The sequence below is a fragment of the Hypanus sabinus genome, chromosome 25 (assembly GCF_030144855.1).
Source record: "Hypanus sabinus isolate sHypSab1 chromosome 25, sHypSab1.hap1, whole genome shotgun sequence".
Classification (NCBI taxonomy): Eukaryota; Metazoa; Chordata; class Chondrichthyes; order Myliobatiformes; family Dasyatidae; genus Hypanus; species Hypanus sabinus.
In genome coordinates this window covers 24,975,391-24,988,736 of record NC_082730.1, presented here as the reverse complement: position 1 = coordinate 24,988,736, position 13,346 = coordinate 24,975,391, and the positions used below count along the sequence as shown (strand labels likewise).

The 13,346-nt window shown below is 41.5% G+C and overlaps 1 protein-coding gene across 2 annotated transcripts in view; it reads left to right on the top strand.

The window, feature by feature from the left end:
- Positions 1 to 1,894: 1,894 nt before the first annotated feature.
- Positions 1,895 to 13,346, top strand: part of LOC132381111 (synaptophysin-like protein 2) — a 28,756-nt gene continuing 17,304 nt past the window's right edge. Inside the window, exons 1-2 of one of the 2 annotated variants that reach the window (XM_059950342.1) lie at positions 1,895 to 2,046; positions 2,160 to 2,231. In XM_059950342.1, the coding sequence (XP_059806325.1) occupies positions 2,026 to 2,046; positions 2,160 to 2,231 (93 nt within the window). In that variant the 5' untranslated portion in view covers positions 1,895 to 2,025. Of the gene's footprint in view, positions 2,047 to 2,159; positions 2,232 to 13,346 lie in introns of those variants that run through there. The other variant, XM_059950343.1, reaches the window with a different exon arrangement.

The following is a 13,346-nucleotide window of genomic DNA, read 5'->3' as shown; positions in this document are numbered from 1 at the left end:
AGGAGAGAAGTTACACTTACATATTTCCATATTGGACATACCCGGTTGAATAATTCCTTGTTGAGAATTGATAATATTGGATAAAAGTTGAAAGGTTTATGGAGCATTTTTAAAAAAAAAACAGATTAAGTGCTGGGTGCCTGCAACATGCTGCCGGGGGTGCTGGAAGCGGACAGTGAGGGTGGCATTTAAGAGACATCTGAATGTGAAGGAAATTGAGAGATTATAGATTCTGTGCTGGCAGGTGAGATTAGCTCCATTTGGCATACAGGTCAGCACAGACATCCTGGGCTGAACTTCCTGTAGAGTCATAGAAACAGGCCCTTCAGCCCATCTTGTCCAGGTAAAGATATTTAAACTGCCTAGTCACATCGACCTGCACCGGGACCACAGCCCTCTATACCCCTACCATCCATGTATCTATCCAAACTTCCCCTAAGTATTGAAATCGAGCTCACATGCATTACTTGTGCTGGCAGCTCATTCAATACTCTCTCAACCCTCTGAGTGAAAAAGTTTCCACTTGTGCTCCCCTTAAACTTTTCACCTTTCATCCTTAACCCATGACCTCTGGCTGTAGTCCCGCTCAACCTCAGTGGAAAAAGCCTGCTTGTATTTACCCAATCTATACCCCTCATAATTTTGTATAGCTTCATCAAATCTTCTCTCAATATAACCATATAACAATTACAGCACGGAAATAGGCCATCTTGGCCCTTCTAGTCCATGCCGAATGCTTACTCTCACCTAATCCCACTGACCCGCACTCAGCCCATAACCCTCCATTCCTTTCCTGTCCATATACCTATCCAATTTTGCTTTAAATGACAATACCAAACCTGCCTCTACCACTTCTACTGGAAGCTCATTCCACACAGCTACTACTCTCTGAGTAAAGAAATTCCCCCTCATGTTACCCCTAAACTTTTGCCCTCTAACTCTCAACTCATGTCCTCTTATTTGAATCTCCCCTACTCTCAATAGAAAAAGCATATCCATCCCCCTCATAATTTTAAATACCTCTATCAAGTCCCCCCTCAACCTTCTACACTCTAAAGAATAACAATCTAACTTGTTCAATCTTTCCCTGTAACTTAGGTGCTGAAACCCAGGTAACATTCTGGGGAATCTTCTCTGTATCTTCTATGTTCCAAGGAATAAAGTCCTAACATAGAACATAGAACAATACAGCACAGTACAGGCCCTTTGGCCCACAATGTTGTGCCGACCCTTAACCCCCCACCTTAAATTCCTCCATATACCTGTTCAATATTTCCTTATCTCAGGTCCTCCAGACCCGACAACATTCTTGTAAATTTCCTCTGTACTTTTTCAACCATATTACTTTTTTCCTGTAGGTAGATGACCAAAACTGCACACAATACTCCAATGTCTCTGTGCTTTGCAGGCCAATGTTCCACCTCCCTCCATTTTCTTGCATGACCCTCATTGCCTTTGATTCCCTATACAAAGGAAGATGAAAATCTCCACCCAAAATGTTGCCAGTCCCTTCCACAGGTGTTGTCTGACCCGTTGAGATCCTCCGGCAGGTTTTTATTTTGCAACGCTTCGTTGTCGACCTGTTCAGAAAGATCCAATCAAAAGATTCATTAGCAGAAAGGTGGGGAATCCAAATGTAGCGGGGGTGGCATTTCATCAGTGGTAATTGTATTTGACTGGGTTGGAGTGTCTGGGATAATGTCGATATTTACAGATTTTGAGCTCTCTTAACCCATAAAGAAGTTTTAATAACCCAGCTCTCAGCTTCTTAATTGGATTTGCCTTTGAGATCTGAAAGATTAAGTAGAGATCAGGTCAATTATATCCTGCCTCGAGTCAGTTTCAGCCTTGGGTCACATGGTGCCTCGGAGTCGTTGTACTTGCACTTGTTCGATTGGCTCCAGAGGGTGGAGAGCGGCTACTCTTTCGGGCGGCGTTTTCATGTCTCTCTGAGCTGCTTTCTCTCTGTCTGTCGGGGAGCTGATATCAACTTCACATAAGAGAAGTTACTTCTCGTGTCACGGAATGGAAGCGGTCCCGTTTAAGGTCTGAGATGCTGCAGCAAAGTTTGGAAAACGTTTTAAAGTTTGTGTCTGCGCGCGTTTTCTGGATTAAAAGCTTGCTTTTTTTTTCCCCTCTCCTCTCTTTTGTAATTTCAGAAGCTCGCTGAGTTTAAGCTCGACCTCGGTCCTCTTATGGAGCCGCTCGGATTTATCAAAGTCTTGGAATGGGTGTGTGTTACAGGCCTTCTGTTTCTGCTCGTGTAAGAGGAAATGTTTTGGAGCAATGTTTATTACTCTAAGTATCAGTGGGTCATGTTGTGTTTCCGGATGGGGTGTAATCTTTGTGTGAGAGGCGCTTATGATTGAAGTAAGAAGTATGTTTTAATGATGCGCCTGTGTGAATACAATGACTGCAAATTTGGGTTGTTTTACCACTGCGGGAACACCGAATGCGCTTGTTATGTGGAGTTGACCCCCGAAAGTAAGATTCTTTCTTTTCTCCCCCCACCCCTCCCCGCAGCTATATAAAACTTTGTTCCTCGGTACAGTAATGTTGTGTTCAACACTTTTTAAAAACTTGCACGAGTTGTATCTTAATGAAGATAGACGGCATCAATAAACTTTTGACACTGTGCCACAAATATTTGCGGGATATCAGCTGATTAGCTGAAGAATTTTCTTTTGCAAAAAGTGCCTTGAAAGGCCGGGATTTTGTTCCCTAGGGGGATTCGCGAGAAGCCGCAGTTAGAGAGTGCGTCAGTGCTGAAAGACTAGAAGCAGTGGCGATCCCAGAGATGGGGAATGGAAAGATTTTCTGGGGCACCTACAGCTAGAGCCTTTAAATCGATGTGTGGTTTTGTCGGTGTTGAAGTAGCTAATGGACAATGTTATGTGTAAAGGGCGTCTTCACAAGGTGGAAATCCGGAGAGACCATAAAAGATGGGGATAAGGTTAGGCTGCTTGGTCCATCAAGCTTTCTGCACCATTCCATCGTGATATCATCGTATTATCACTAACATACTCCATGAAGGTTGTTATTCAACCACCAGGGGCAAGACATGTTAAAGCGCCGGGGTTAGGACTGAGCTTAAGTTACCACTCAATGCACTTTAGTAAACTATTTAAGAACTTTTAAAAAACTATTTATTAATGCTTTTTGGGAGGGTGATTTTAGATGCATATCATATTTATAGGGAGGGTGATTTTAGATGCATATCATATTTATACTGAGTTAAATACTGTGTGTAATTAGTTGTGCTACAATAAGTGTATGGGACACTAGAAAAATGTTGAATTTCCCCTTGGGGATGAATAAAGTATCTATCTATCTATCTATTTTATGACAGTGTTATGGTGTATATTAGTGATAATAGTGATAGTCATTTATTTATTGACACACACCATGGAATGAGGTCCTTCGAGTCACACCACTCAGTAATCCCCCTATTCAATCCTACCCTAATCGCAGGGCAATTTACCTGCTAACTGGAACTTGTCTGGATTGTGGGATGAAATTGTGCCACCCCAAGGAAACCCACACGGTTGTAGGGAGAGCATACAAATTCCTGACAGGCAGCGGCGGGAATTGAACCTGGGTCGCCTGTACTGTGCTGCCCCAGCGCTGTGTGGGAATGGTTAAGTCTGGAGGTAGCAAATCATGCATGTGGCTTTTAGGAATAGATAAAAGGGCATGGATGAATTGGATGACACCATGTGGTAAGCAGTTTTGATGTAGGCAAGTGCCTGTGGCCAGATGCTCATCTTGTAGTCATGCTCGGCGATTTCTACTACTGTACAGATGCTGGTCTTCATCTGGGTGAGTGGCTCAAAGCATCTTCTGAGCCAGTTCTTCACAGCCCTCGGTTAAACACTCTTTACAAGATCAATCTACCCTTAAAGATATAGCCTGTGCAACCACCCAGAGTAGGGAATTCCAGAAATGCATCATCCTCAGTGTTAAACGGCTACCTTCTTATCTCGGTACAATGGCTTTTGCTCCACCCAGGTGCAATTTTGTTTGAACCACGTTGTCCCTCAGCAGTTAACAGGGGATGTGTGATCAAGACCAGAGAGGAGGTAAGGGGCCTGAAGACATACACTCAACTTTTCAGCAACAGCTTCTTGCCCTCTGCCATTGGATTTATGAACAGGCAGTGAAACCATGAACACTACCTCTCTATTTTTGCTTCTTTTGCATTACTTATCTTTTTATACAACAAATTGCAGTCAGGAATGTATATGTTATGTATTACACTGTCATAAAATAACAGCTTTTATGAAGTATGTTATTGATAATAAACCTGATTCTGATTTCAGTTATCCTTGAGACACTGCCTGCTCTTTGTTGGTTGGTTTTAGACAATTCCTCATTCCCTCATTCAACTAATGCCAAGGCTGTGACAAAAGATAACAGGATTAAAGATAAGAGATATACATTTTCAAAAAAAAATGTTGCTTCAGGCATTACAATCTGTGTTTACCGAATTATTTTTCTTCCTGCTTTAAGTGATGGCCCCGCTTTTTAAAAATGTGGTCAGTCAGCACATCCGCCTGGGCTCCAACTGGCGCTCTCTGCTTCAATTGCTTCACAGCCCATTGATGCCCTTCCTTTGAAAGCAATTAGTTACCAAAATTTTTGCTCCTCTCAGTACAACATTTGTTAACTATGAAAATGAACCCTCTAAACTCCTAGTCTTCTAATTGGGACTAATATAGGACCAAACCACCACCTATGTATTGTAAAAAAACAAAAAACACAAAATGCTGGCAGAACTCAGCAGGCCAGACAGCATCTATGGATTTCTCTTGATGAAGGGTTTTGACCCGAAACGTTGTTATTACCTCCTCCCATAGGTGCTGTCTGGCCTGCTGAGTTCTGCCAGCATTTTGTGTTTTTTATTTATTTCCAGCATCTGCAGATTCACTCGTGTTACCTATGTATTGTACTTGTTCACGGAATACTAGTTAGTACCACATGTGGATAGCTCTACTCTAGGTACAACAATGCTATGTTTTATTTATTAATATTATACTGGAAGGCTTGATGAGAGTGAAATGACCTTGGTGTTTAGTATTTATCCTAGAAGGTGACAGAGTGTAATCAGGGTGTTTCAAATCTAGGAAATTTTTGGAAGATGACAACCAATGATTTCATTTCTGTGAAAGCCTAGTTCTAGCTCAGGCAGATCAGCCGTGAACATGTCGAATACCAGGACTGGTCCAATGGGCCCAGAGGCTGCCTTCTGTTCTTGTGTTGATGAAAAGACACAAAAGATAACTGCAGGCAGAACCTGAGCAAAGGGGAGACCTGGCATGAGGGTGCCATACTTTTCTATTACTTCTCTCCTCTGCCGAGCCAGAGAATATTCATGGTCTACAAATAGATCTGGTTGTGGCATTTGAAGGGAAAATTGGAGCCGACAAGCATGAGAAGATCTGGTGACATGAGATGGCAGGTACTGGAATCTGCTGGAAGAACCCACCGGGTTGAGAAGTATCTGTGGGAGGAAATGGCGTCAATGTTTTGGGCTCAGATGCAAGGTTTTTACCCAAAATGTAGCCAATTCCTTTCCTCGCACATATGCTGCTGATTGTGGGAAGCTCCTGACCTGAGTATTTGTGGGTTAAATTTACAGACTTGGTGTCCTATTCTGCTTGTGGTTGCAACCTACACTGAACTACATGCAAAGGGCTACAGATGAGGCTGGGGAAGGAAAAGGGACAAAACTGCAATATAATGAATCTGAAATCTAATTAAACTACTGGAAACACCCAGCAAATTGGTCAATATGTGTGGAATCATGTTGCGGGATGAAGACCCTGTAGCATGGGTTCCCAACCTCGTGCAATTGTCCAATGCCATTAAGCAATGGAGCCCCTAGAATCTCACTAGAGCTATAGAGAAAGTCTAGATCATTTAGAACATGGGACCTGGTGAGATCTTGCAGTGCTCCATCTTTTTTAGGAGGGGAAAGCAGAACTTTCAACCTTGTTCTCCTCAACTCTGTTCTCCACCCATTTTTTGACCAACAATGTAAACTAAGTATAGCTCTGTCATAAATCATTCCATGGAGTTTCCCAGATCTGATGAAATTTGAAGCAAATTTATATTGTTTGTATGTCAGAATCATACATGAAATGTTGTTTTGTGGTCATGAAATGTTATCTTGTGACAGTAGTACATTGTAGACATTGAAAACTATAAATGACAATAAATATACTTTAAAAATGTGCAAAGAGTACAAAATATGGAGGTAGTGTACATGGGTCCACTGTCCATTCAGAAATCTGATGGAGGGGAAGAAGCTGTCCTATAAGTGTTGACTGTTTGTCATCAGGCTCCCGTACCACCACGTTATTGGTAGCAATGAGAAGAGGGAATATCGTAGGTTATTTGGGTGTCAGCGTATAATGTGACCTCAGATCTCCATATCAAGATCAAATTCCTGAAGATATGCCCATCATGCTGATCCTGGTCACAGTGGCAGGTTTAGAACATAGAATAGTACAGCACATTACAGGCCCTTTGGCTCACAATGTTGTGCTGACCCTCAAACCCTGCCTCCCATATAACCCCTCACCTTAAATTCCTCCATATACCTGTCTAATAATCTCTTAAACATCACTAGTGTATCTGCGTCAACCATCTCTGACTCAGGCAGTGCATTCCACGTACCAACCACTCTGAGTGAAAAACCTTCCTCTAATATCCCCCTTGAACTTCCCTCCCCTTACCTTAAAGCCATGTCCTCTTGTATTGAGTAGTGGCACCCTGGGGAAGAGGTGCTGGCTATCCAGTATCTATTCCTCTTAATATCTTGTACACCTCTATCATGTCTCCTCTTATCCCTCTTCTCTCCAAAGAATAAAGCCCTAGCACCCTTGATCATTGATCATAATGCATGCTCTCTAAACCAGGCAGCATCCTGGTAAATCTCCTCTGTACCCCTTCCAATCCTTCCTACAGTGAGGTGACCAGAACTAGACACAGTACTCCAAGTTTAAAGGCCCTTTTCCGAAAAGGGCAGGGTAGAACACAGTGGATTGTGGTTAATTGGGACCAGTATGTTTTGGCCTGATTATGCAGCTGTCCCTATTCGTTGCAGTTTTATGGAAATAATTTTAAAAGTATAAAAGAAAGAAAATGCCATTTAGCTGAATCAGAATTGAGTTTAATGTCATTGGCATATGTTGAGGTTTGCTGACTTTGCAGCAGCAGTAAAACGCAATGCGTAATTAAAAAAAAACAAAATTACAGTAAGTGTGTGTATATGCAAAAATTGAAATTAAGTAGTGAGATAGTGTTCATGGGTTCAATGTCTACTCCGAAATTGGATGGCAGAGGGGAAGAAGCTGTCCCTGAATCATCAAATGTGTGCCTTCAAGCTTCTGTGCCTCCTTCCTGATGGTAACAATGAGAATTTTTTTTAGATACAAAATTACATTCAGTTGATAAATTTATAGTATGGGAAGCAATGAAGGTGTATTTGAGAGGCCAGATAATGTTATACTTATAAAATTAAGAAGGAATATATGGTAGAAATAGATCAATTGGAAAAAGAGATTACAAAATTAGAAAAAGAATCTCAAAGATATGACAGAAGAAAAACGAAGACAACTTGTTAACAAGAAGTTACAATACAATACACTTCAGACATACGAGAATTTTTATTCTGAATTGTATCAATCAGAATCACAAAATGAGGCATTGCTCCTTGATGAGTATCAAGTTATGTATTTAAATGAAATGGAGAACAATTTGGACTGCTGCTAATACCACTACAGTACTAGAAAACTGTGCAACTCGTGCAAAATGCCGGGGGAACTCAGCAGGTCAGGCATCATCTGTGGAAAAGAGTATAGTCGGCATTTCAGGCTAAGCTTCTTCATCAGGACTCTTAGACGACAAAATTGTGTATTGGTTCCTAATAGTAATTGACAGAAGAATTTATCTGGTGTATGCTGGCGTGTTCTTTTGCTAAACAGTAAATGAACAAAATTAACGCAAATTGCGTTAACGTGTAGTGTAGATAATGGACTGCCTTCATACAATGCTTTCAATGATTACATCTTCCAAATCCTCATATTCATTGTAAAATTCAAGATGATTGTTGATACCCTCAAATTCTTTGTAGTCCCTACCTTGTTGAAGTAGTGAAAGTTTCATTTATAATTTTGATTCCTCTAGAATCATCTCCAACAAACTATTGAGTACTTGGGAGCATTTAGGTAAAATAGTTTGTTGGAGATGATTTGAAATTGTACTGAAAATTTCAAAGTTCAAACAGCCCGGTTGAGTTCAGCAAACAGACAGTGATGAATGTGTTTCAGCTAAAGCTCCATTGCACTAATCGTTTTCTTAAGTTTAAGGAGTGAAGGTGATTAGTAGAGGCTTGGGACTGTCACATCTTGCATCATTTTTTTTCCCTTCAGTTCCTTGATCATCAGTTATTGGATCTTTCTGCATCAAACTCTGTAATGCTTTCAGGCTGCTTCATGCCTCTTATTTATTTTCCATCCTTAGACTTCTATTTTTAAACCTTCTGCAAGCTTTTCTCTGATCAAAAGTTAACTAATTTAGCTTCCAAAAGAATTGTGAAAATTCTCAGCATTGAAGACAATTTGGTCTATCCCCACCAAATATTAAGCTATTTAGGTAACTCCCTCGAACTACTCTGTCTGTAGCCTTGTTGTTTTAATTTCTTCAAGCACTTTCCCATGTATCCTAATTTTGAGGGTTTCTGCCTCCATCGGCCTTTCAAGCTGTAAGTTGAAGACTGGCTCAACTTCTTGGAGGAAAAACTTCTTACTCAATTTCTCGACTCCGCCCCTGCCCTCGCGAGGTATGTTCTTTCTGTTGATCCTGTGTGGACTTCAAATGTATTGCTCTTGGTCATCTTCCTTCTGTGAAAAGCTTTTCAGTATGTTGAACCCCTGTGCCTCTCTGTCAGAGCAATTAAGCCAGTTGCATGCTCTGGCTTTGTTTTATGGCCCTGAAACTCTATTTATTTCTTCGTTACGATTCGTTCCAAGTCCTTTCTGAAAATAACATTGAATCGGCTCTCAGGCAATGAATTCTTGATTTACTGTCTGCTGGAAAAGTTTTCCTTGTCACCCTTGTTTTTGTTCTGTTAGAGGTGTTTCTTGGTTCCCAACTCTTCCACCAGAGATTCTTTTGATTTTGGTTGGTCTGAACGCTTCGTCAAGTCTCACCTTAGTCTATAGACTACTCTTGACTATCCATGTTGCTGAATTTGCTCATCTCTGGGATGACTTTATTCACACTTTTCTGCATACCCACCTTGTTTGATAGTTGGAATTGTATTCTAATAGACTGAACCAAAATTTGTTTCCATGCAGCCTCCCTATTTCAGTTTGTGAAACCTAAGCAATTGATGTTTAATCACCCCAACCTATCATCAAGGATCTAAGCACATGGCATCCAGGTCCCCTGTTCATTTTAGAATGATTTAAATTAGAGTAAATTCATTCGTTCCATTTTGAAGTGTGTGTATCACTTCTGTCCAATTTAATCTGTGGCATGTTTGCCCTATACGCTTGTTGGTGTACATGCTTTTGATATTTATAATCCCCTTTGTGTACAGCACTCCATTTGCCATCTGCAAACTTTGAAATGGTGCCCTGTCTCACTTTTCACATAATTTTAAAAATGTTTTAAAGAGTGAGTAGTCTGAATAATGCTTGGCAGGCACCATCACAGTCTGTTTTTGGAGTCACACGGTGGAAAGCTGCAACACAGGAGCCCTGTGTGTCCCACCTTCTATCACCAGATTTAAAGTGCTCAAGTCAGTTTGTTTTAAAACCCATTTTAAGTGTCTTTTAAGATTTTTTTTTCCCACTACCACCACTGTTATAGACTCTAACGTCATCTGGGTTTGAAAAGCTTTTCCTTCTCTCGCATCTCAGCTTTCGAAAATTATTTTCCATCAATGTTCCTGTTTTAAACTTCTCCATTAAGGGGAATGAGCTCTACCTATTTATTTTAATTCTATTTAAAGGTTCAACATGGTAACAAGCCCAATGAGCCCATGGCACTGAATTACACACTTGTGAACAATTGATCTGCTAACCCTAACCCTAATGCCTTTGCATACTGGAGCACCCATAGGACACCCACACGGTCAGCAGAGGACGTACAAGTGCCTTACCGACAGCCGCGGGAATTGAAATCATGTTGCTGGCGCTGTAATAGCGTTACGCTAACCATTACGCTACCATGCCACCCCTCCATAATTTAATGTGACAACTCAGTGTCCACTCTGGTACCAAGGCAGTGACTGGTACTTACTTGTCCTTGTACCCCTAATCTTCCAGTCCTGGCAACAGCCACTGAACACCACAGGAAATCCTTTCTCCCTGTGGCTATAAGACTCTACAACTCCTCTTCCTTAGTATGTTATTTGTTTTCATTGCACATCTGTATTTTGCACTATTACTTTTTGATGCACCTCATGTATTTTTTCATACCTTGATGCTTGCATTGTGTATTTTTTAAGGTATATATTTCTGATTGAGCAACTTCGCAACAATAATTTCCTTTAGGATAAATAAAGTTTCATCTTATCCTTGTGAATCTTCTCTGTACTCCCTCCAGATCAGTTGCATATTTCCAATAATGTGGTAGCTATGATTGAGCATAATACACTTGCAGTGACCTCGTCGTCATGGCTATCCCTTGAGGTCAAGGATGATGGTCTTCGTTCCGTTGATTGTGGCCCACAGAGCGAAGATGCCTGTGCGTGTATTTTTTTAACATGTACTTGATGTTGCACTCCAAGAAGCACACGATACTTCACAAATCAACCAACTGATTCCAGTGGCATGGAAACCATGACGATTGGAGCTGATGGATTTGTTGCAGCCTTCATCCGCCTTCACAGCCGTTGAGTTCGAAGTAACTTCGTCCACCTGCTCCACCATTGTGGCCTTGGTTGGATTGTTCTTTGTCAGGGACCTCACCCTCGACCTTACCGCCATGGGTGACCCTACCAGGAGCGTAGCTCCAGGCAGCATCACTCTCGGGATCTCAGGACCACACAAGCTTCTCCACCACAACGAAGTGACAATCCATGGAGAAGGCCTAACTGGTTGGAATATAACCATTTTCCTCTTGTGTTCTGTGTCTTGGCTAGTGTTCTAACTAATCGTCCAAAGTTACCAAGTTTTGTGGGTTTGTACATACAGTGGGGTGGCATGGTAATGTAGTGTTAGCACAATGCTTTAAAGTGCAGATAACCCAGATGTAATTCTCAACACTGCCTGTAAAGAGTTCATACATTCTCCCCATGACTGCATGGGTTTCATCCGGATGCTCTAGTTTCCTCCCACAGTCCAAAGACGTACCAGTTGGTAGGCTAATTGGTCATTGTAAATTGTCCAGCAATCAGGCTGGGGTTAAATCAGTGGGTTGCTGTGGCTCAGAGTCAGAAGGACGCACTCCAGCCTATATTTCTATAATAAGTAATATTTTTAATGTTCTGATCTTGTCTAATACAGTACTAATTCTGGTCATTTATTTTACCAAATCATTTGTACTCATTTTCTCCTTTCTAATGCTACATTTTACTTCCAACTCCATAGCAAATGTGATCAATCTTCATATTGTATTGGTAATACTTCCGTGAAGCCATTGGGACTACCATTCTTGAGGTACAAGTACTGGTGTCTCCTGTCACAGGTTCCTGTTCCTATTTCATCACTCATTGCTGTACTAGTAGTAAGCGCGAGACCCTGATTTTTTTTTTTTGCCAAAGTCAAGTTTATTGTCCTGTACACAGTTTCATGTATGCATCTGATGAAATGAGAAACTTGCCTGCAGCAACGTCGCAGACTCATAGCATATTAGCAGCATTCACAAGAAAAAAAGACTTTGTTTTAGAAAAATATGTAAGTGGACCCAAACTGTCCATTCTAGTGCAAAGGAATGTTGCAATATTGCAGAACTCTAGTGATTAGGTTTGTGTCAGAACTGAAGGGTTGAAGTAAAATAATTACTGAATTTTTCATAGTTGCCTAAAATCTTGCAGAAGCTCTATCTTTGCATACAGACTATTAGTGCTAATGTAATCACTGGCCTCACTTATTCTCAATGTACCCCTCAACTTTTTTTGTAGCTGTAATGCCTGAGAGACAATATGCTTCATGTCCACTTGTGCAAAGTACAGGAATTTTCTGTTTGTGATGTCATGCCCAAAAAAACTTTCGGATTTTGGAGGTTTTCAGATTTTGGAACTTCAGATGAGGGGTGTTCAGACTGTACTTATTTGTCAGTTCAATGTTTGAATTCCCTTTCTCTACAGATGTTTGACCTAACCCTTTGCACACTTGTCCCCCGCCCACACAAACATCTGGAACCTGGTTCCAGGTTCTTGGTTACCATTTTATTTGCAGAGTAGTTATCACCCTCAGAAGGGTTTAAAATTCTTTACCTTGGGGAGAAGGCAGGAACAGGGTACTGATGGTGGATGATCAGCCATGATCACGGTGAACGGCGGTGCTAGCTCGAAGGGCAGAATGGCCTACTCTGCATCTATTGTCAGTTTGAGAATGGGATGCATGTGGGGCTTGTGTACAAGCTACCTATTCCTTGACTGTTGAGCAAGGGTTCCCAACTTGGGATCCACGGACCCCTTAGCTAATGGTATTGGCATATAAAAGGTTGGGAGCTCCTGCTGTAGAGAGATCGGTTCTCAAGTTGTAATTGTCTACTGAAACTTGCCATCCAGGCAGATCAAGGTCTCAGAGATGCACTAGTGAAAGTTTTACATAGAGTGATAGGTGCCTGGAACACACCGCTAGTGAAAGTGGTGGAAGTAGAGGATTGTGTTGTTTTAAGAAACATTCAGACAGGTACACATAGACAGGAAATAGACCATGTGGGGCAAGTGGAATTAGCACAAACGTGCTAGGCTGAAGAGCCTGTACCCGCTGTATGTACTATTCTATGTTCAGTTAGAAATCAAGACTTTGAGCTCATTCCGCTGATTGCTTGCCTAGGCCATGTGAAGCATGGATTTCTGACGAGGCGCAGTGTGTTCAATAAAGCAGGAATGCCTTTGGCTTGCTGTCAATGTTTTCTCCTCTCTTTTTGCCGCTCTCATGCTTCTGTGAAAACCCTTTTGACTTTGGTACTTCGTTAAATCTAGTGAATAAATGCAAGTTGCTATTTTTAGATTGGTAACACTTAGCTTGTGTTAGACATGACTCAGGAGATTACCACTGAGAACACTGATATGGCGCGCTGCCACAAGAAAGCAGCATCCATCATCACAAACGCCTGGCATCCAGGCCATGCTCTCTTCTTGTTGCTTCTTCTCGGGAAGG